The sequence below is a fragment of the Choloepus didactylus genome, chromosome 2 (genome assembly GCF_015220235.1).
Source record: "Choloepus didactylus isolate mChoDid1 chromosome 2, mChoDid1.pri, whole genome shotgun sequence".
In the NCBI taxonomy this organism is placed as follows: domain Eukaryota; kingdom Metazoa; phylum Chordata; class Mammalia; order Pilosa; family Megalonychidae; genus Choloepus; species Choloepus didactylus.
Genome location: NC_051308.1, coordinates 156,444,292 through 156,468,350, shown reverse-complemented (window position 1 = coordinate 156,468,350; position 24,059 = coordinate 156,444,292). Strand labels below are relative to the sequence as shown.

Below are 24,059 nucleotides of genomic sequence, written 5' to 3'. Positions count from 1 at the left end.
TCTAAAAAGTCATCTATTAGCTCTTTATTAGCCAGTTAGAAGGCTTTTCAGACCACAAGAGCTTGATGTGATAGTACCTTCCTTTAAAATCCTGTATCAGTTTTTCCTGATTCTCCTGCTCTTCTCTCCCCCTGCCGAATAAATTCTTCCTTCTACACTTAAGTCATTCATTCATTCACTCTGTTAATCACTCATTCACTCCTTCAAGGAACAGTAGGACCACCTATGTTGGTCCCCCTTTTACCCTCTTTATGTTTTTGTATCTTTGTTATTATCAAATTACCTTGTTTATTACCCTGTTTATTTACTTGTTTATTGTCTATCTTCCCCATTAAAATGTAAGCTTCGTTAGAGCAGAAACCTTGTCTGTTTTGTTGGCTTCTGAAACCCATGTGCTTAGAATAGTGCCCAGCACATATGTAGATAATTAATAGTATTTAAAGGGGAAATATAAGCCTGTGATTCCAGTTTTTACTGTGCTAAATGAAGAGTTTTTTTCTGCCGATAGATCTTTCTTTATAGATGATGTTCATCTGGGTGTTCACTTTCTGTTGCCCTACTCTTGGCTGCTTTATTTGGAAGATTTTCTGTTTAACCATTGGAAATAGACTTTGAACATGTAAAATTCTAATTTACACCTTCATAAGAATAAGAAGTCTGTCGCTTAGAATCTTCAGGGATCTGCCTAGAAAGCCAGGTCTCCTTCTTAACCCGGTTGCATGGTTATCCAGCTGATCTTGAGTTCTCAGGGTCTGTATTTTTGTAGCCCCTCTCAGTCCTCAGTTATAGTATCCTGAAAGTTGATGAGTTGAGGTAATAGCTTTGGAGCTGCTTTCCTCAGTTCCCACCCATTTTGTCAAGATTTAGTTCCAAGTCAGTCTCAAAAAGACCTAGTGTTTCTGTATTAGTTTCCTGGCTGCTAAAACAAAACCATGCAGTGGGTTTGCTTAAACAATGGGAATTTATTGGCTCACAGTTTTGAGGCTAGGAGAAATCCAAAATCAAGACATCAGCGAGGCTGTGCTTTTTCCCCAAATACTGTGGTGTTCTGGAGCTGGCTGCCTTGCAATCCTTGGTCCTTGGCGTTTCTGTCACATGGCAGTGCACATGATCATGTCTTCTCCTTTCTCTTCCCAGTTCTGTTGCCTTCATTTCTTGCTCTTCCTGTGGCTTTCTTTCTGTCTGAATTTCATTTGGTTTATCAAGGAATCTAGTAATCCAGATGAAAGCCCAAACTGATTCAGCCACATCTTAACTAAAGGTAACATCTTCAAAAGGCCCTATGTACCGTGGGTTCACACCCACAGGAATGAATTAAGATTAAGAATGTGTGTTTCTGGGATGCATAATTCAATCCCCAACAATTTCACAAAAGCCATTAAGCTGTTATTGCTAGCCCCTGAGCATGACCTGCAGGGGAGGTTGTAGCCAGAAGTCTGAGAATAAAATTCTAGTGAAACTTTAAGCTGAAATTACTAACTGGTAACCAGAAAAAACATGCTGAAAGATACAGATAATAAAATTCAGAAAAATAGAGCAGCAGGAGAGATTCTAAGAAATGAGAAAAAAAAAAGCAAGGTGAATTTTATATTTTGTTAGCTAGAAATTAGTCATGACTAATGAGCATAGAATTAGTGCTATATGATATTCCTATATTACAGTGGGGGAAAGCCACATATTCTGGAGGGAAATTACACATGATAAACAACATGTTGTCATCTCAGGTGTTTTAATTAAAAATATCCAGAAGTGTCCATAAGGTCTACCCAAAAAATCTTTTTCTTCTTTGTCGTCATATAGGCAGTATTGCCTTTCCTCAAACACCAATATATTCAGTATAATAAAAAATTACGTTGAGTGTATTTACCCACACTTTATGTTCTTTAAAAGATGCGTTCACCAGTATGAAAAGGATACTTTCCAAAAGTTGGTCTATAGATTAATTGCTGGAACACATCCTTGAAGAAACAACTTAAATGATAGCTTCCCAGAACATCCCATAAAAGCATATCTAACTAGATATGATTGAAGTACCAGAAATAGAACCATGTTAAACATAAACAGCCGTTTTGTAACTCAGTAATTACAAGGCACTGAACAAAATGATTTACATACATAATCTTATTAAATCCTTAAAAAACGGTAAGAATGTTCTCTCTCTTTTACAATAGAGGATACTTACGAAATAGTCAAAAGTTTGTTCAAGATCACATAGTTACTAGAATTTGAATTCATATTTAGCTGACTCAAAGCTTTACCTTTAGCAGTTTTGCTATCCTACCCAAATGTAAGAAACACTTATTTTATAAACAAGACAGTATTCTAGATTTTCAACAGAATTCACACCAGGCATTTTAGAGAATTAAGGATATGTGAAAACTGTTAAGATAAGGTCATCAAAAATGCTTAAAAGAGGTGTGGATAAATTACCATAGGGACAAAACAGTAGCATTCATAAGGAATTGCTTACAAACTTGGGGTACAATTATTTGTATGGTTGGGACTGTTTGGAATTGAATTTGCTTTTTCATGGTTGGTGTAGTCCTAACCTTTATTTGAGGTGTATTTAATTTTTTATTTTATTTTTTTTTAATAAATAACAGTTCACAGAAGAAAAACTTGGCCAGGCAGAGAAGACAGAATTGGATGCTCACTTAGAGAACCTCCTTAGCAAAGCTGAGTGTACCAAAATATGGACAGAAAAAATAATGAAACAAACAGAAGTGTTACTGCAACCAAATCCAAGTAAGAAACCTTTTACCTTTTGTATATCTTATTCACTAATTCTATTTAAAAGTACTGTTAGTGGGTTTTTTTAATGTTGAAATAAAAGTTTCAATGACTGAGGCTTAGAGAACCATGTTTTTTTGTTTGTTTTGTTTTTTTTTGCATACTTTTGTTAAAGAAAGGGATGATAAACATTTCTCTAGGTACCCTTTAACAAACTTACAAATAACATTTTTCAAGCCTTCATAGAATCTTTTTGAAAGTTCTGTTACAGACAGACAGGCAGTAACTTATTTGAACTTAAAAAATCATAAGGGACCATGAAGACAAATTAGTCTTCCTTTTTTTCCAAGGGAGAATTGTCCTTAAATAATTAAGGAAAAATTATTTAGAGGCTTAAATAGTTACCAGTAATTTATGTTTGAGTGAAGTTTTCATTTTCACATTATTTACTTGATTTTCAAGCAACTATGTGAGATTTTTCAGCTCTCCTAACTCAACCTTGCAAATACAGTGTACAGTAATGGTTTCTTGAATGAAACTCAGAAGTTAGCATCTTGTCCAATGTTGCATAGCTAATTAGAAGTGGAACTTGGACTAAAACTTAAGTGTACTGACACCCTGTCTTTTTACTATTAACTTTACGTATCAAAACTGAGGGACAGAAAGCAACAGTGCATGCCTTCGTTCACCTTTTCCCTAGTGTTATCACGACCACATTGTGAAGTGCTGTAAAATTACTTTTAGGTATGAACATTTCAAGCCTTAAATGTTGTTGTTATTACATAAACTTCAAGTGCTATAAAAAAATATTAATCTGCCATTTTTGTTAAATTGTAGTGACCTTATAAAATAGGCTTTTTATACTGAGGCCTATTGTCTTTGGACAATTTATTTCTTTTTCATTTAAGGCCACTTAAATTATATGCCATGGCACTTTAAAAAAAATAACATTTTTTCCTCTTGTTCTTTGCCCTATTCAGAGTTCCCCACATATATAGTCTGTTTTATAACGTGCTTTTCTGAATGGTGAAAGTAAGTTCATACATGATTGGCAAACAAGAGGATGATGTCACTATAAAGTAGGAATAACAATGGCTCATAGATGATTTTTCATGGCACATTAGTGTTTTGTGTCACCATACAGTTACAGGATTGTTGTTGGTTTTTGTTTGTGCTCTGGTTATTAAGGTATATAGATTTTGAGTGGTCAGACCTAACCTTTTTCTTGTAAGCCCTGATATTTTCAGTGTGTGATTTTCCAGAGCCTAGGGTTTTTTTTGAGAATATATATTGCATTATAGCTGAATTGTCTGCATATTTTGTTGATTTTAAACTTTTGACCAGTTAGTTAGTAAAGCAGCAAAGCTAAAAATCGCTCTCAGTCAAAAAATAAATTTTGAAAATTAGTTAGCATCTTCTAAATAGTTATGTTTTGAAATAAACTCATTGTGGTTTTAACTAATTTAAAGGTTTTTAAATTCCTGCTTGAAAACTCTTCTGATGCTGCACCAGAGTCTACCATCAAAGCGAGTATTATTCCAACAACCTATTTTATGTATCATAATTAACCTGTTGCAAACTTCTAAAGTGTTTTTTACTGGTCAGCTCATTCTTGAAATTTTCAGTGCACAGCCTGAAACTTATTCTTGTGCAGGAATCTATGTAAGGTGCTTAGAAGAGACCTATTTGACTTAGCTTCTTCTGGGATTGTACTTTAAATTTATATTTAATCGTTGTTTCTGGAAACTTCAACTTTTTTGTCATTTAACCCTGAAATTCCTTCAGTCTTAAACATTACACTAGTCAAGTGTTTATTCAGATTGTACCGTTTTTCCCCTGCTCGTTTATATTACTTTCCTGTTACTGCTTTTCACCTTATGTCGTATATTTTAAATTTAGTTTTAATGCTCAGATCTTTTGAGTGAATGCTTAGAGATATCATCTGCATACTTTAAATGTAATTTAAATAAACTGAAACCAAGGCATCGTATTTCTGATCTCTGTCTGTAGACTAGTCCAAACCTGGATTGTTCTATTCCTTAAGGTCCCATGTCTGCATTTAGACACTAGGCTCTAGAGAGAGCACTAAAGGTGTGAGAAGTATGACTCCCTTGGTTCTTCCAGCTACTCTGTATATACTTTATATATATATTTGGAAGGCCCTGATTTTGAAATTATGAATATGTATTCAAAATTAAAGGTTAGTATTTAGATGTTATAAGAAAGGGGGAAAAGGCAACTTCACTAGATTCTAAGTGAATTATTACCATCTCTTTTCTGAATAAGAATACTCAAGTGATAGTTTTAGCTTTATTTTAAAATATTTTTGTGCCTAGATATTTTATCAGGTTTCTAAAATACAAACTCCTTAGAGCTCTATGATACCTTTAATATATAAATTAAAATTATTTTATATTCAGATATGTACATGAATGCTTGCTAGCTTTATATTAATTATAAATTTATTATAATGGATGATAAGTGGTTTGTATGGGGACAAAAAAAATCTCTTAAATGGTTCTGCTCTTTTGGATTCATTGGTAATTTTAACTTTTCTCCTAGATGCCAGGATAGAAGAATTTGTTTATGAGAAACTGGATAGAAAAGCTCCAAGTCGTGTAAACAACCCAGAACTTTTAGGACAATATATGATTGATGCAGGGACTGAGTTTGGCCCAGGAACAGCTTATGGTAAGTGAAAGGCAAAAAGATCTGATAAAAAGTATTTTTATTTTTAGATTTTTACTACTTGGAGACATCATTAATATTTACCTATTATTAGTAGAATCAATTATAACTTTAGATTTAATATGTTAAAATTTTGAACGAAGTGAGAAATATAGGTGACCAATAAATATGCACAGTTCAATTTAATATATTTAAGCATATATTTAATACTTAGAGAATTCATGTTATCTTCTTAGTGCTAAAAGATGAAATGAATTCTTCACTTATAATCTCATTGAATCTTATACCACCTGTGTGATAATAATTCTCATGTTATATTGCAATATTCATTTAAATTTGTCTCCTCCACTTGATTTTTTTTTTTTTTTTTATTATCATTCCCCCTCCACTAATTGGTATCTCTAGGTCCCCTACATTCTACAGTATAAAACATTGTACATTTTTCACAAAATTCACATTAGTGGTAACATACAATATCTCTCTTTTTGTGCCTGGCTTATTTTGCTCAGCATTATGTCTTTTTTTTTTTTTTTTTTTTTTTTTTTAATCTTCATTTTATTGAGATATATTCATATACCACGCAGTCATACAAAACAAATCATACTTTCGATTGTTCACAGTACCATTACATAGTTGTACATTCATCACCCAAATCAATCCCTGACACCTTCATTAGCACACACACAAGAATAACAAGAATAATAATTAGAGTGAAAAAGAGCAATTGAAGTAAAAAGAACACTGGGTACCTTTGTCTGTTTGTTTCCTTCCCCTATTTTTCTACTCATCCATCCATAAACTAGACAAAGTGGAGTGTGGTCCTTATGGCTTTCCCAATCCCCTTGTCACCCCTCATAAGCTACATTTTTATACAACTGTCTTCGAGATTCATGGGTTCTGGGTTGTAGTTTGATAGTTTCAGGTATCCACCACCAGCTACCCCAATTCTTTAGAACCTAAAAAGGGTTGTCTAAAGTGTGCGTAAGAGTGCCCACAAGAGTGACCTCTCGGCTCCTTTTGGAATCTCTCTGCCACTGAAGCTTATTTCATTTCCTTTCACATCCCCCTTTTGGTCAAGAAGATGTTCTCCGTCCCACGATGCCAGGTCTGCATTCCTCCCCGGGAGTCATATTCCACGTTGCCAGGGAGATTCACTCCCCTGGGTGTCTGATCCCACGTAGAGGGGAGGGCAGTGATTTCACCTTTCAAGTTGGCTTAGCTAGAGAGACAGGGCCACATCTGAGCAACAAAGAGGCATTCGGGAGGAGGCTCTTAGGCACAACCATAGGGAGGCCTAGCCTCTCCTTTGCAGCAACCGTCTTCCCAAGGGTAAAACCTGTGGTAGAGGGCTCAACCCATCAAACCACCAGTCCCCTATGTCTGTGGTCATGTTAGCAACCATGGAGGTGGGGTAGGCGAATACCCCTGCATTCTCCACAGGCTCCTCAAGGGGGCACTGCATCTTTTTTTTTTCCTTGTTATTTTTTTTTTTTAACTTTCCCTTCTTTTTTAAATCAACTGTATGAAAAAAAAGTTAAAAAGAAATCAAACATACAATAAAAGAACATTTCAAAGAGACCATAACAAGGGAGTAAGAAAAAGACAACTAACCTAAGATAACTGCTTAACTTCCAACATGTTCCTACTTTACCCCAAGAAAGTTACCTAATATAGCAACATTTCTGTGAACTTGCTCCTACTATATCCATCAGAAATTAACAGACCATAGTCATTCCTGGGCATCCCCAGAACGTTAAATAGCTTATCTGTTCTTCTTGGATTATTGCTCCCCCTTCCTTAATTGCTCTCTACTGCTAGTTCCCCTACATTCTACATTATAAGCCATTTGTTTTACATTTTTCAAAGTTCACATTAGTGGTAGCATATAATATTTCTCTTTTTGTGCCTGGCTTATTTCGCTCAGCATTATGTCTTCAAGGTTCATCCATGTTGTCATATGTTTCATGAGATCGTTCCTTCTTACTGCCGCGTAGTATTCCATCGTGTGTATATACCACATTTTATTTATCCACTCATCTGTTGAAGGACATTTGGGTTGTTTCCATCTCTTGGCAATTGTGAATAATGCTGCTATGAACATTGGCGTGCAGATATCTGTTCGTGTCACTGCTTTCCGATCTTCCGGGTATATACCGGGAAGTGCAATCGCTGGATCGAATGGTAACTCTATATCTAGTTTTCTAAGGAACTGCCAGACTGACTTCCAGAGTGGCTGAACCATTATACAGTCCCACCAACAGTGAATAAGAGTCCCAATTTCTCCACATCCCCTCCAGCATTTGTAGTTTCCTGTTTGTTTAATGGCAGCCATTCTAACCGGTGTTAGATGGTATCTCATTGTGGTCTTAATTTGCATCTCTCTAATAGCTAGTGAAGCTGAACATTTTTTCATGTGTTTCTTGGCCATTTGTATTTCCTCTTCAGAGAACTGTCTTTTCATATCTTTTGCCCATTTTATAATTGGGCCGACTGTACTATTGTCATTGAGTTGTAGGATTTCTTTATATATGCAAGATATCAGTCTTTTGTCAGATACATGGTTTCCAAAAATTTTTTCCCATTGAGTTGGCTGCCTCTTTACCTTTTTGAGAAATTCCTTTGAGGTACAGAAACTTCTAAGCTTGAGGAGTTCCCATTTATCTATTTTCTCTTTTGTTGCTTGTGCTTTGGGTGTAAAGTCTAGGAAGTGGCCGCCTAATACAAGGTCTTGAAGATGTTTTCCTACATTATCTTCTAGGAGTTTTATGGTACTTTCTTTTATATTGAGATCTTTGGTCCATTTTGAGTTAATTTTTGTGTAGGGGGTGAGGTAGGGGTCCTCTTTCATTCTTTTGGATATGGATATCCAACTCTCCCAGCCCCATTTGTTGAAAAGACCATTATGACTCAGTTCAGTGACTTTGGGGGCCTTATCAGAGATCAGTTGGCCATAGATCTGAGGGTCTATCTCCGAATACTCAATTTGATTCCATTGATCTATATGTCTATCTTTGTGCCAGTACCATGCTGTTTTGACAACTGTGGCTTTATAATAAGCTTCAAAGTCAGGGAGTGTAAGTCCTCCCACTTCGTTTTTCTTTTTTAGAGTGTCTTTAGCAATTCGAGGCATCTTCCCTTTCCAAATAAATTTGATAACTAGCTTTTCCAAGTCTGCAAAGTAGGTTGTTGGAATTTTGATTGGGATTGCATTGAATCTGTAGATGAGTTTGGGTAGAATTGACATCTTAATGACATTTAGTCTTCCTATCCATGAACATGGAACATTTTTCCATCTTTTAAGGTCCCCTTCTATTTCTTTTAGTAGAGTTATGTAGTTTTCTTTGTATAGGTCTTTTACATCTTTGGTTAAGTTTATTCCTAGGTACTTGATTTTTTTAGTTGCTATTGAAAATGGTATCTTTTTCTTGAGTGTCTCTTCAGTTTGTTCATTTCTAGCATATAGAAACATTACTGACTTATGTGCATTAACCTTGTATCCCGCTACTTTGCTAAATTTGTTTATTAGCTCTAGTAGCTGTATCGTCGATTTCTCAGGGTTTTCTAGATATAAGATCATATCATCTGCAAACAATGACAGTTTTACTTCTTCTTTTCCAATTTGGATGCCTTTTATTTCTTTGTCTTGCCGGATTGCCCTGGCTAGCACTTCCAGCACAATGTTGAATAACAGTGGTGATAGCAGGCATCCTTGTCTTGTTCCTGATCTTAGAGGGAAGGCTTTCAGTCTCTCACCATTGAGTACTATGGTGGCTGTGGGTTTTTCATATATGCTCTTTATCATGTTGAGGAAGTTTCCTTCAATTCCTACCTTTTGAAGTGTTTTTATCAAAAAGGGATGTTGGATTTTGTCAAATGCTTTTTCAGCATCTATTGAGATGATCAATTGATTTTTCCCTTTTGACTTGTGAGTGTGTTGTAATACATTGATTGATTTTCTTATGTTGAACCATCCTTGCATGCCTGGAATAAAACCCACTTGGTCATGGTGTATGATTTTTTTAATGTGTCTTTGGATTCGATTTGCAAGTATTTTGTTGAGGATTTTTGCATCTATATTCATTAGGGAGATTGGCCGGTAGTTTTCCTTTTTTGTCGCATCTTTGCCTGGTTTTGGTATTAGATTGATGTTAGCTTCATAAAATGAGTTAGGTAGTGTTCCATTTTTTTCAATGTTTTGAAAGAGTTTGAGTAAGATTGGTGTCAGTTCTTTCTGGAAAGTTTGGTAGAATTCCCCTGTGAAGCCATCTGGCCCTGGGCATTTATTTATGGGAAGATTTTTGATGACTGATTGGATCTCTTTGCTTGTGATGGGTTGGTTGAGGTCTTCTATTTCTTCTCTGGTCAGTCTAGGTTGTTCATATGTTTCCAGGAAATTGTCCATTTCCTCTACATTATCCAGTTTGTTGCCATACAGTTGTTCATAGTATCCTCTTATAATTTTTTTAATTTCTTCAGGGTCTGCAGTTATGTCACCTTTTTCATTCATTATTTTGTTTATATGGGTCTTCTCTCTTTTTGATTTTGTCAGTCTAGCTAGGGGCTTGTCAATCTTGTTGATCTTCTCAAAGAACCAACTTTTGGTGATATTTATCCTCTCTATTGTTTTTTTGTTCTCTATGTCATTTATTTCTGCTTTAATCCTTGTTATTTGTTTTCTTCTACTTGGTTTAGGATTGGTTTGCTGTTCATTTTCTAGCTTCTTCAGTTGATCCATTAGTTCTTTGATTTTGGCTCTTTCTTCCTTTTTAATATATGCGTTTAGTGCTATAAATTTCCCCCTTAGCACTGCTTTTTGCTGCATCCCATAGGTTTTGGTATGTTGTGTTCTCATTTTCATTCGTCTCTATATATTTAGCAATTTCTCTTGCTATTTCTTCTTTAACCCACTGATTGTTTAGGAGTGTGTTGTTTAACCTCCAGGTATTTGTGAATTTTCTAAGTCTCTGATGGTTATTGACTTCTAATTGTATTCCATTGTGGTCAGAGAATGTGCTTTGAATAATTTCAATCTTTTTAAATTTATTGAGGCTTGTTTTATGTCCCAGCATATGATCTATTCTGGAGAAAGTTCCATGAGCACTAGAAAAGTATGTGTATCCTGGTGATTTGGGATGTAATGTCCTGTAGATGTCTGTTAAATCTAATTCATTTATCAGATTGTTTAGGTTTTCAATTTCCTTATTGGTCTTCTGTCTGGTTGATCTATGTATAGGAGAGAGTGATGTGTTGAAGTCTCCCACAATTATTGTGGAAACATCAATTGCTTCCTTTAGTTTTGCCAGTGTTTCTCTCATGTATTTTGTGGCTCCTTGGTTGGGTGCATAGACATTTACGATTGTTATTTCTTCTTGCTGAATTGCCCCTTTTATTAGTACGTAGTGGCCTTCTTTGTCTCTCAAAACATCCCTGCATTTGAAGTCTATTTTATCTGAGATTAATATTGCTACACCTGCTTTCTTTTGGCTGTAGCTTGCATGAAATATTTTTTTCCATCCTTTCACTTTCAGTTTCTTTGTGTCCCTGTGTCTAAGATGAGTCTCTTGTATGCAACATATTGATGGTTCATTTTTTTTGATCCATTCTGCGAATCTATATCTTTTAATTGGGGAGTTTAATCCATTTACATTCAACGTTATAACCGTGAAGGCATTTCTTGAATCAGCCATCTTATCCTTTGGTTTATGTTTGTCATATTTTTCCCCTCTCTCTATTAATATCCTTTATTGTACCCATGCCGAACCTCTTTAGTACTGAACCTTTCTCCAAGTCTCTCTGTCCTTTCTTTGTTTCTCTGTCTGTAGGGCTCCCTTGAGTATCTCCAGTAGGGCAGGTCTCTTGTTAGCAAATTCTCTCAGCATTTGTTTGTCTGTGAAAAATTTAAGCTCTCCCTCAAATTTGAAGGAGAGCTTTGCTGGATAAAGTATTCTTGGCTGGAAATTTTTCTCACTCAGAATTTTAAATATATCGTGCCACTTCCTTCTTGCCTCCATGGTGGCTGCTGAGTAGTCACTACTTAGTCTTATGCTGTTTCCTTTGTATGTGGTGAGTTGCTTTTCTCTTGCTGCTTTCAGAACTTGCTCCTTCTCTTCTGTGTTTGATAGTGTGATCAGTATATGTCTCGGAGCGGGTTTATTTGGATTTATTCTATTTGGAGTTCGCTGAGCATTTATGATTTGTGTAGTTTTGTTGTTTAGAAGATTTGGGAAGTTTTCCCCAACAATTTCTTTGAATACTCTTCCTAGACCTTTACCCTTTTCTTCCCCTTCTGGGACACCAATGAGTCTTATATTTGGACGTTTCATATTATCTATCATATCCCTGAGGTCCATTTCGATTTTTTCAATTTTTTTTCCCCATTCTTTCTTTTATGCTTTCATTTTCCATTCTGTCATCTTCGAGGTCACTGATTCGTTGTTCAACTTCCTCTAGTCTTGTACTGTGAGTGTCCAGAATCTTTTTAATTTGGTCAACAGTTTCTTTAATTTCCATAAGATCATCCATTTTTTTATTTAGTCTTGCAATGTCTTCTTTATGCTCTTCTAGGGTCTTCTTGATTTCCTTTATCTCCCGTACTATGGTCTCATTGTTCATCTTTAGTTCTTTGAGTAGCTGCTCTAGGTGCTGTGTCTCTTCTGGTCTTTTGATTTGGGTGCTTGGGCTTGGGTTATCCATATCGTCTGTTTTTTTCATATGCTTTATAATTTTCTGTTGTTTTTGGCCTCGTGGCATTTGCTGAACTTGATAGGGTTCTTTTAGGATTTGTAGACCAATTGAAGTCCTTATCTCTAATTTATCAGATCTACAGCTTCGTGGAGTACACTTTCTCTAACTAACCAGCAGGTGGCGTCCACGAGCCACCTGTTCTCCACAAGCCAGTTCTCCCCTGCTTAGCCTTTTTGGTGAGTGGGGGAGTGAGTCTTGTGGTGTCCAATTCGTGTACCAAGCTTGCGTGTGTAGTTGGTGTTGCCTGCCCTGTATATGGGGCGTGTTTCTGGGCAGTCAGGGAGGGGGGGGGTGGCTCTAACAATCAAATCTCCTTGATGATCCTAGAGTTTTAAAGCTGCTGCAATAGTCTAATCCTTCAGTTCAGTCCTGCCACAGTTTGTCTCTGCCACTGACCCACAAGTCCTTGGTATTGGCGTATGGCTCCTGAGACTTGCAATTGGGCCCCTCTTCCAGGCCGTGCACCCCGGGTCCTCTGTTGAGGGATGACTGTGCTATGTCACAGGTGAGTGCCGTCCCCCCAGGGCAGTTCTGGGCTGCTGGGCTGTGTAGGGAGGCTCCCAGTCTGCTGAAATGATGGCTGAATGGGGCTTTGTTAATTCACACTGCTCTACCTTCCCAACTCTGGGACAATCAGCTGAGGTTGCAGGGGAGGCTAATGTCCACGCCCAGTTTTGTGGTGTGTGCCTGTTATTTGAAGCACTTCCGTCACACTGGGTTGTCTGGGGCAGTTCTGGGCTATGGGGCTGGCGATGGGCAGGAGTGTTTCCTGTCCACCAGGATGATGGCTGTGAGCGGACACCCCCCTTTTCTTGGGAAGTTGTGGTGTTTAGTGAATTTTCTCAGCCACTGGATTATTGCGTTTTGTCTCAGAGCTCTCCTAGTTCTGCTCTTGACTTGACCTGCCCAAATAGCAAGTCTTTGAAGCTTTCTGTATTGGGCTTCTTAGAGTAATTGTTTTAGAAAAAGAAAAAAGGATTAAAAAAACAAAACAAAACAAAACAAAACAAAAAAAAAACGGCCCTCCTCAGAGATCTAATGGGTTATTGAAATGCTAAGAGACAAAGCAACCAGGGCCATTAAGGAAAGGTCCACAGGGCAGAGAGATCAGCTTTTCTTCGGGATTTGCATATGCGCCTCAGGGCCCTTCCCCTTTCTATGTTCACCAGAACTCCAAAAATCCTCCGCTTTTATTTTGGAGTTTTTCGTGTTGTTTTTTTTCTATGCCTGTCTCCTCTCTGCTGGGCTGGCTGCTCTCAGATTCTCTGGTGTCTGGTCTCAGTCTATCTATGGTTGGAGTTTGGATCAGTAGAATGTGTTTCCGATAAGGGCTGCCACTGCAGTTCTCCCTTCTCCTTCCGGGAGCTGACAGCCCCTCCTCCCCCGGGACTGAGCCTGGCAGGGAGGGACGCGGGTCCCCTGGCCGCAAAAACTTACAGATTTCGCTGATCTCAGCAGTTCCACGTTTTCATGAGTGTTGTATGAAGTATGCCCAAAGTCAGATTGCTCTGTGGTGTCCAGTCCATGCAGTTCCTGGCTTTCTACCTACTTTCCTAGAGGAGTAACTATAACATACAGCTCACCAGTCTGCCATCTTGCCCCGCCTCCTTCCACTTGATTTTTTAAAGCTGCTTGAAGTTTTTCTTATTTCTGTATTACAGTTACTTGGCACATAGTACACAATTCCCTATTGCTTTGATTACTCAAAAATGTCAGTACCCTAAATGTTGACATCGGTTATCTCTGAATGTTGGAATTAGATTTCAATTCTATTTTCCTCTTTTATTTTTCAAATTTCCTATAATCATGTCAGTTATACCAGCTTTAGTTGCTGTATTGACTTTTTTTAATGTACAGCTCTGAAGCTCAAAGCTGTTATACATTGTTATTATGCTTCAACTCCAGTTTTCTCAGAACATGAGACTTTAAGATTTCTATAACTTCCTTTCCTATTGTTTTGCTAATAATTGTCTTTATTAAGATTTCTGCAAGAAATTGGTACTTATTTGTATATGAAATGGTAGGTATGTTAATTGATTTTCCACTGTAATCATCTAATAATTCTAGTCAGTGTACCCTGATTATTGGAATTGGGCTTTATTTACCTATTTATTTGTAGTTGATAGTAGGTAACAATTGAGTAGTGCAGGCATTGGGCATTACAAAGTATATTCACTAAATCCTCACATATATCCTGCTTATAAGTTCTATATCACCATTTTGAAGACAAGAAAACTGAGATTTGGAGAGGTTAAATAATTTAATCATGATCACACAAGTAATGCAGATATTGATCTACCATGTTGTATTACCTTCCTTGCAGATCAGATCTTTTCTCATTCTAACATAAAGGGATTAAAATCCACAGAACTAAAACTTTTTAGAGGTAGAACTAGAGTAGAACCCTGATCTTGTGGTTTGCTTTCTGGTGCTTTTTCTACTCTTTACTTTCCACTGTACTTTTCCTATTTAAATATCAGGGTATATGTTGCAACAACATGGATTTATTTCCTCACATAAGATATAAATTATTATTTATGATACAAAATAAAAAATTAATAGATACTTGAGATAAGTGCTTAGATACAGAAATAGAGGACAAATTGTGACTTGTCTCCTTATAAACATATCTGCACTAGTTGAGCTATGTCCATACATACTTCAGTGTATACTTCCTCTTCTGTTCTGATTTGAACTGGCACAATTAAAAATGATTTGATAGAAAGGTCATTTTTGACATATTCATTTAGATATTTAGAATCTTAAACTTGCTTTGAAAATAATTACACCTTACTTATAGTTAATTCTATTCTAATTTTACTTAACTAAGCAAGTGACAACTAATTTTAAAGCAGGCCAAATTGCCAATTTATCTTTATTACATGATTTTATTTTCTGAAATTACCAGTCAGTGGTGTAAAAATCTTTTTTCCTTTGCAGGTAATGCCCTTATTAAATGTGGAGAAACACAAAAACGAATTGGAACAGCAGACAGAGAGCTGATTCAAACATCAGCTTTAAATTTTCTCACTCCTTTAAGAAACTTTATAGAAGGAGATTACAAAACAATCGCTGTGAGTTGGAAATTGTTCCCTTTTTTTGAGTAAAATGATTTATATGTATGAACCTGTAGTTTTTAATGAATAATTTACCCACTTAGTGACTAATTTAAAAAGCTTTAACTGTTTGGATATAGCAGATTGGAAAACTTAATCTAGGTATGTGCGTATTCAACAGAACAAAAAACTAAATCAGAATAATAATGGACTTTTGGTGACATTGACTCCATTGTTGTGACACTATGGTGTTAATGAGATGCCTTTACATCTATTCTTGTTCGTTACCAGCACTAAAATCTATAGAGAGTTTCCTGGAATTACTATGAAATATGGTATAAAATGTCACAATAATATAGCCATGTAACTGTTCACTTAAACTGGGAGCCAGGGACTAATCAGTAGAAGGTATATTTCTGACATTTACACTTCATCTTTTTGTATCCCTAGAAGTGTATTATTTTCTTTTCACACTACTGTGTTTTATTGCCGAAATATAAGAAATATTTTATTGCTTTCTTTCCCAAACCTAATCTGTTAATTTCTCTGTTTTTTAGTTTAACTTGTTTTTTAAGTGATGGAGAATAATCTAGGTGGATGTTTTCCCTAACATTTTTGCAGGGCTATTCTTTATTGTAAATACTACTTTAAACTTGTTAATTTGCAAATTGCTTATTACAGAATACTGTAGAAACTCAGTAGGTTTATATTGGATTTATCTGCAGGAAAGCAAGTATTAGGCCTCAGGCAGAGAAAGATCTACCAAGTTAAATTATATGTAAAAGAAATTGGATTGTCAATAGGAAGAAATTTGTATGGAATCTAGGTAGCAATAAAGCAAGCAGTGAATTACTATAAAATTACATACCTATTATGCAGAAATCTGAAGTTCCTATGAGGAATTCTATCCCATACTAATGTTTCTTTATTATTAGTTCTATAAATTTGAAATTCCATTTTGGAGTACTTGAGTTACATTCAGTGCAATGGCGCATTAAGAGCAGCCTGCCCAATCTTAAGGTTGATCTTATAGCATACCAAGAAACCTTGCCCTAGGCCCATACCTCCTTTACCATACATCCTTCCTGGATAATCTGTAACGGTTTAAAACAGGGATTCCCAGTTTCAACACTGCCAACATCTTGGGTATATACTTCTTTGTTTGGAGAGATGTCTTGTATTATATGATCTTTAGTAGCATCCTGGTCTTTGCTCAATCAAAGCCAGAAACACAGCCTCCTCCCCCACCTGGGTTTGGCAACCAAAAAGACATAGAAGTTGCCAAATTTCCTTTAGGCACAAAATCACAAATATTAAAACTAATCTTTGTTTCTACCATTACCTGCCATTTCTCCCTTTTAACGTATCTAGAATGTCTCGATTTAGAATTAAAATCAGTAAGAAAAGTCAGACACCTGAATAGCCACTTTATAGCCAAATTTTAAATCATAGATCTTTGTCAGATAATACATATATTTAACAGAAACAGTATTTTAAATGTGTATGCTCTGTCTAGGTCTTAGCATCTTTAGCTTTTATTTTTTCTTTCCTGTATTTATAGAAAGAAAGGAAGCTATTACAAAATAAGAGGCTGGATTTGGATGCTGCAAAAACCAGACTAAAAAAGGCAAAAGCTGCAGAAACTAGAGCTTCAGTAAGTAGTGTATTTTAATAGAAAAACATTTTAGGTTAATAACTTTAAGATTTGTACAATTAATTTTACTAATATAGCATACCAAAGATGCAGTCGTATCATTGAGACTAGAATATGACATTGGGGTCTTGATTTTTGTGTTTTTAAACAAACTTATTGGAACTTAATTCATCAAAATCAGTACAAACAAGTTATTGAGAGGCAGTTTTATTTCAGTGATACAGCTGTTGCTAAAACCAAAAATTATAATAGCTCCTAAAGCTGTCATGTTTTTTCAGTATCCTCAGTGGTGGTAGCAAATAATGTCTTTCAGAGAGAGATTTATTAAAGATGGAAACAGCAAAGAAAGATAGTAATTAAAATGAGAATGAATCAAGTTTGAGAATACTTGCATGTGACTTAAAAATTGTGTGACTTCTTTTCCAACATATGACTCAAACTGACTGAAGGAAATTGTTAAAGAATAGTTCCAAAAAGATTTAAGCAGTGGCAGCATGGGCTCCCAGGTGGCTCTTTTGAAGGGGAGAAAACTCATTTGAATAAATAAGTTCTGGTATATTTTTCAGAAAATTAACCTTAAGATAATCTTTTATAGTTGAATGGGTGTATAGTAAATATAATAATTAAATGATTTTACATAAAACATTCTTAAAAGGTTTTATTTGTAAGCTTTCTATTTAATAGTTCTGTCTATATCTCCATTCTAAAGTTTGAAGAGATCAATCAGATTTGAATTGGAACACCTTTAAGACAGTACAATATAATCAAGTATCACTTTATTAGAGGAAGCTAACAAGTTAATTCTTAATTTGATTTAAGGGGAATGAGGCATGATATTCCTGCTGCCCTTGGTCCCCAATGCACTAGCACTACCATCAAGAATCATTGCCTTCATGAGCATGTTAATATTACCACAGTACTAGAAGTCTATTGCAGCTCTCTTGTTGTGGAGAAGGAAAAGTTGAGTGTGGTTTAGAGTGAAACTTAAAACTGTGGTAACTTGGTGTTGGACAGTGATGTCTCACAGAACTACCTCAACACCTCAACACCTTGTAGGAACAGAAGTTGTGGTGTGTTTTTGTTTTTGTTTTTGTATTTTTGTTTTTTGTTGTTGTTCTATATGGTTCCCCTTTTGGAGATTTTGCATTAGCTACTACTGGAGAACTGTCTTTGACAGGACATTAATTTCAAACTCATTGGCATTTTCACCTCAGAATTTGTCATGACATCATGATCAAAAACAGCTTAACTTCCCTAAACAAGCTTTCTGCAGATGCAGAACTTTAAAAATGAACATTGTAGATGGCAAGAAGCCCTAAATCAGGATTTATATTTTTTTCTAGTTGCTAATAATGAATTTTTTTAGTAAAATATAAATTGTTTTTTAAGATACTAATTTCATAATCTGATAAAAAAAATGTTATGATAAACAAGGATCATTTGGAAATAAATGTTTCAGCAGGAACAGAATCATTTCATTCAAAATGCCTATATATGCCCAGTGATGATTGTGGAATAAGAATACTTTTGTAAAGATTCAGAACAAAACTTTAACAATGACCATTACAGAATATTTGATAGTCTACTTTTTTAGTTGGAAAGGTGCCAGAAAGCATATAAATTTAACAATATACAAGGTCCTTTGATTATTCTAAATTTTTTTATGATTGCTGTTAAAATGTATGAGAACTAAATATAACAGTAGACAGATTTTTAGAGATGTTCCTTTTTGCTATATCTAGAAAAGATCATGGCATTTTTTCTGTGCTGTGTATTTTTGAAGACAGTTTTTTCCATGGGAATTTATGTTTAAAATTAAAATGAAAGATGATACAATGACTTTATTCAATAATTTTTATACACAGCTTTTCTAAAATTTATATATTGCATAAAACAAAACTTAAAATTGATTAAAAATATTAGTCTAGACAAAAATTCACATTCCTTATTTCAATCATGTCCTTTTGCCTAGATAACTAACTCTTGTTTTTCCTCAAAATTTATAGCAGTAAGTCTGAAATATTTTGGAAAGGAAAAGTCCTTTTAGTTTGTCCTTACATAAAACCTTGAGGCATGCCTATATAGTGGTCTTTTTTATTTTTTTTTGTATTCCTCTTCTGTTTACTTGAAGAATACAGCAAAATAGAAACCACTAGGAATTTAGATTTTTTTTCCTCCTTTGACACATTTCCTGGTTCCTAGTTGGCAGCCAAAAGTGTTACTCTAACCCCAGACTTTGATTTCACTTTTCCATAAATTTTCATGGATAGATTGTTTCAAGACTAGTTATTCCCCTGCTAGTAAGGTTTGGGACCTATATAATCAGCCTTTTTTTTTTTTTTCTTTAATTTGTTTACTAGTTTCTTGTGACCTCTTTTTAAAATCATTTTTTGAATGATTAAATGATTATTTTGTACAAGGTACTCTGCTGGGGAGGGATTCATAGGTAAATAATGCAAAATCTTGGCTGCCCTAAGTTCACAGTCTAGTATAGTAGATTAAACTTTTTGATGGTTTAGCTGTACCGGTAAAAAAAATTCTGCATGTACCCAGTATTGCTAATTTACTCACTTCTTCTTACTATTCAGCATGTTGAGGAATGGTAAAGGACTAAGAGAACAATATCAAAGGCATTTCTCAAAAATATACCAGTTGAACAGAAAAGAGAAAACCTACTTTAAATTTCACAGTGAATGAAAAGAAAATACAATTTTGAAAATAATTTCTATGTATGATAAAACTTAGAGAAGCAAAGACAAAACACTTTATAACGTCTGCATTTCTATCATAAGGCACCGACATTTATTAACCTAACTTTTAGTTTAATTTGAACTTATATTTTTTTTTTCTATTTTAAAATTTTTTTAATGGGAAGAGAAAAGTCAGCTGGTTTCAAAGCTATCCAATATTTAGAGGTTTATGTCTATAGTAATTTTGGGCATACAATTATTATGGAAACTAGGTCTTCAAATAACATAATATGGTGAACTGTTTCCCGCTGCATACTTAAGCATTTCCACAGTGCCTTAATCTTTAATCTGTAAACTGAGTGAATTTATAGTACTATTATAAAACTTGAATACATCATATACATACTGGAATTTAAAGTGTATTGGAAGTATAAGGATTGACATGCCTTTCATATTTCTTCAGTGTATGCCCAGATCTAGCTGAGGCTGATTGAAAGAGAACATGGTTGAAGGCAACATAAATTCATAAAATAGAATTATAATCATTGATTAGGAAAGTTGTGGGTAGGCACAAGGGTTTTTAAAACTTAATAAAAATTCTAGGTAACTGAGGCAGATTTTAAAGTGATACATTTTTCCTAAATGATTCTAATTTAAGGTCAAGCATCAACTTGCAGTGTTGTTTGTTTCTGAAAATTTGAATCTTTTGGAAACACTGAGTAGGCACCACTGTATGAAATTTAATAAAACAATATAGTTTGGGTTTTGTGGTTTTTTTTTGAAGTAGAGAAACATTTTATCAGCTCTTTTAGTTCTTGTTTAGTGTGTTCTTTATTGTGCAGAAGTAACTTGTTTCACTGTGTTCACTGGTATAATGTGTTCTTTGTCTCTTACCTATGTACTTAAGCAACTAAACTCAACTCGGCTTGAAGGAGATAACATTATGGTAAATTTCTCTTACATGCTCAACTTCCTGCATGTAAAATGGCTGAAGGTTTGTTGGCCTACTGTGTTTTCTACATCTTGAATAAAGTGCCTTCTCTTGCTGTTAGCTGCATACAAAAGTCTAAAATGGTCAAAGACATTCTTTGCATCTTAAATTTTAAAAAATGCTAGCTGAAGTGATACTGGAGCTTGAAGAAAAGAAATTGTGTGTTCCAAGTGCCAAATACTTTGACTACTGCCAAATACACATTTTAGAATATGAATGTACGCATACATATGTAGTGCCTTTTTATTCCCAATAAAAGATACTAGCTTAGCTGGCAATTTGTATTTTCACTTTTGGTAAAAAAAATCAACAAGATTTACTTTATTTAGAGAAAAGTTGGAGGGGTTAATCATAATGACATATACAGATTGACTTTGCTTATCAGTAGTTTCAGTGTTAAAACCTTACTTTCACCCAGACTCAATGCAGAATTAATTTCTTCTTCCAATACAGAACTGCAAGAAACCCCAGGAGTTCAGGTATTCCTGTAGTGATCAGACCCATTTGCCATCCAATTCTAATTCACTTAAGAAAGTTACAGAATCAGGAATAAGAATTGTTTTGTAGTATCCAATATATATATCGAGCTCAATGAGGAGATTTTTGAGATAGTGGTATTTTAACATTTTAACAAAATACAAAGTAGTAAAATCTGAACATAGCCCAAAAGTTGATAGTTGTTAGCCAAGGATATTTATAAATGTAGTTAGTTTTCTGTTTGGTATCATACTCCTAGATATACTATCTCAGTAGAAGCAGCATGGAATCTGCAGTACAGTTAATAATTGGCAATTAATTGACTTTTTGTCCCATTAGCATTGAAAAGCACAGGGAAAAAACACATGTAATAGATTACAGAATATATGAAACAAGTTTTTATTTTTTAACTAATTATTGAAGCCCTGACCAAATTCGGGCTTTCTTTAAATAGCAAGAGAATGCATTCATTTATTTCCATTGTCCTATCTATTAGGTAAATGTAAGTGTGAGAATATTGCAGGAATTGCTAATTTAGTATATAAATTTCTTTTGTCTTATGTAAAAATATCCTCCTAAATAATTCACAGGACTCTTCCACTTATTAATCATTTGTTTTACTCTACTGATGCCATCTAATTATAGTAAGAAGTATGTAGTTTTGTAACCTTAAATCTTAAATACATGAACTTTTGTCTCAAGTTTATTTTGCCCCCCATTGAAGGGTGTATCAACAGTCAGTGTCCATTTATTTTAATTTCCTAGAATTCTAGAATTTAGGTCTAAAGACCTAAGTAAGGTGTTAGAAATTAGTCCAAGCTTCTCATTTTACAGATTAGAAAAGGAACTAAACTAACAATTTGGGAAAACTGTTATTCTTCTTAATTTATAAAATTAGTGTAAAACTTAAAAATTAATAGTATGGATTTATATCAGTATATTAAACTGTACTAATTTAGTTACTTATTTGTTTAATCTGTCAATATAATTCTGAAAAAGGAGAGTTTAGTATGCCAGTTGAATTTCTCATTTTTCTATACTCATTTGTAGGAAATGTTAAATTCCAACTTTCTTTCATGCTCTATATTTTTCTCTAATTTTTAATGCTGGCTAGATTTGGGCAGAGGAAGTGACAAAAGTAAGTAAATTATTAAACTACAGAATTATGAAACAAAAATTTAGTTGTCATTCATTCAGTAAATATTTATTGGGCTACAGCCATGGGGCCAGTCACAGTCTTTGTAACTGTATCTTATAAAATCTGAAAATCATCATAGAAATACTCAGGTCTGTTTGGCTAAAATATCAGCTCCACAGAGCAGTGGAACAATTCATACAATCTGGTAAATCCTAGATGCCTATTGTATTAAGAGGTATTCTTTACAGTGCCTTACTGGAAGTCAGTTTATATTCTTAAGTTTATTCACATGACAATTAGTTTTTAAAATGGCAAGTGTTCACTGCCTAAAATATGGTAAACTAGTTAAGTCCACATCCTATTTATTCAGAGAAGTGAATGTCATATGTCACACAAGTATATTTTGTAGATAACTGAAAGTTATTCTTTCCAGCACCAAAGCTTATTTTTTTCAGCCACTTTACTTGAAAATATCTGCAAAAAAAAAAAAGTGTACTTTATTTCTGCATTAGATACAGGATAGCAAATATTTTAATTATATTTATAGTTAGTCCATTATTATGAATATCCATTGTACTGTTTATTGATTGGATCTGTTTGTTTTTCAAGTATGTTGTCTCCTTACTCAGTGTCAGACTGTCATTTCTAAAAGCTGTCTGTATGACTACTGCTAATAGTCCCTCTGCCTATGTTAACATTTCTAATCTCTGGGCTGGGAAATCAAGTAGCTGAGCAAGAACTTAAAGAGTAAAATTATGACTTCAGTGCAGATTTGTTTCAAATTCTATCTTAGGTCTTCAGGTGCATTTTTCACTGACTCCATGTTCAGATGTACCAAAATCTTCCCTCCGTATGAAGGCAGTTGAGGGCAGGTGCTAATTGTGTCCCCTGACTATTAATAGCTTTACCAGCTTTTAACTTTTTACTTACTAACTTTGTAGGATTGTTGATTTTACAGTCTTTTTCATGCCTAACTACAGAACTGTTGATTCTATGAGTTTGAGATCCAGTATGAAATTCTTGACTTATGCTCTCATCCTCCGTTGTGGAAGCCATTCATCTACTTAGTTTTGGGTTCCACCCTGGCTTCTGATTACTTCCTCTCAATCTCTAGCATAAAAAGGAGGCAAAGAAACATGGGACAGAATATAGGTTGAGCAAGGAAACCAGTGTCTCTTTTCCCCTTTGCTTAGTGTTCAGATACACCAAAAACTTGCTGATTTGATTTTGCAGTCTTTACAAGATTGGAAAATATTGGATATAATAGATGGGAAGAAACTCATGAAACAAATGTTTACATTGTGCATGTGTATATGAAAAAAACTTAAGAAAATATATCAAAATGAATTTGAATAGGGTTTTTTTCTCTTCTCTGCCTCTTAACTTACATCAGTTTTGTAATTAAAATATATGTAATATTAAAACTTCATGTTACCAAAGTGTATTAATATTTAAGCTCATAGAAAAATTAGGTAATACCAAGATTGTCACAGTAAATGCCTCAGAAGCATAACCAAAATTTCTAGATGATGGATAGCCAGTACTGATACTACAGACCAACAGATTTTTGTCCTTTTTCCAAGTTACATCTTAAAAGAACTGTTCTGCTTACCTAAGCCATGTTACACTATCATATACTCTGGATCAGTCAGTCCAGTAACAGTAATTCCAAGCAGTAGGTTTGTTCCCTAGAACTCTACTTCTCAATTGTAAAATTTAGTCATGGAATGAGATCTTCTGGAGAACAGAATATCAGCTCTTATAAAATTCATTGTCTTTCTTTAAATCCCTTTTATAGGTATCTTTCTAACATAGATTGCTATCTTCCTAAATAAACCAGTTACAATGTACCTAATCCTCATCCTCTCATATTGTTAACAGTTATATGTGT

General features: G+C 34.7%; 1 protein-coding gene across 3 annotated transcripts in view; it reads left to right on the top strand.

The window, feature by feature from the left end:
- Nucleotides 1-24,059, top strand: part of SH3GLB1 (SH3 domain containing GRB2 like, endophilin B1) — a 39,763-nt gene that overhangs the window by 4,302 nt on the left and 11,402 nt on the right. Inside the window, exons 2-7 of one of the 3 annotated variants that reach the window (XM_037826730.1) lie at nt 2,604-2,745; nt 5,293-5,421; nt 15,103-15,236; nt 16,780-16,872; nt 20,470-20,508; nt 22,145-22,168. In XM_037826730.1, coding sequence (XP_037682658.1) covers nt 2,604-2,745; nt 5,293-5,421; nt 15,103-15,236; nt 16,780-16,872; nt 20,470-20,508; nt 22,145-22,168 — 561 coding nt within the window. Of the gene's footprint in view, nt 1-2,603; nt 2,746-5,292; nt 5,422-15,102; nt 15,237-16,779; nt 16,873-20,469; nt 20,557-22,144; nt 22,169-24,059 lie in introns of all 3 variants that reach the window. The other 2 variants (XM_037826729.1, XM_037826731.1) reach the window with 2 other exon arrangements.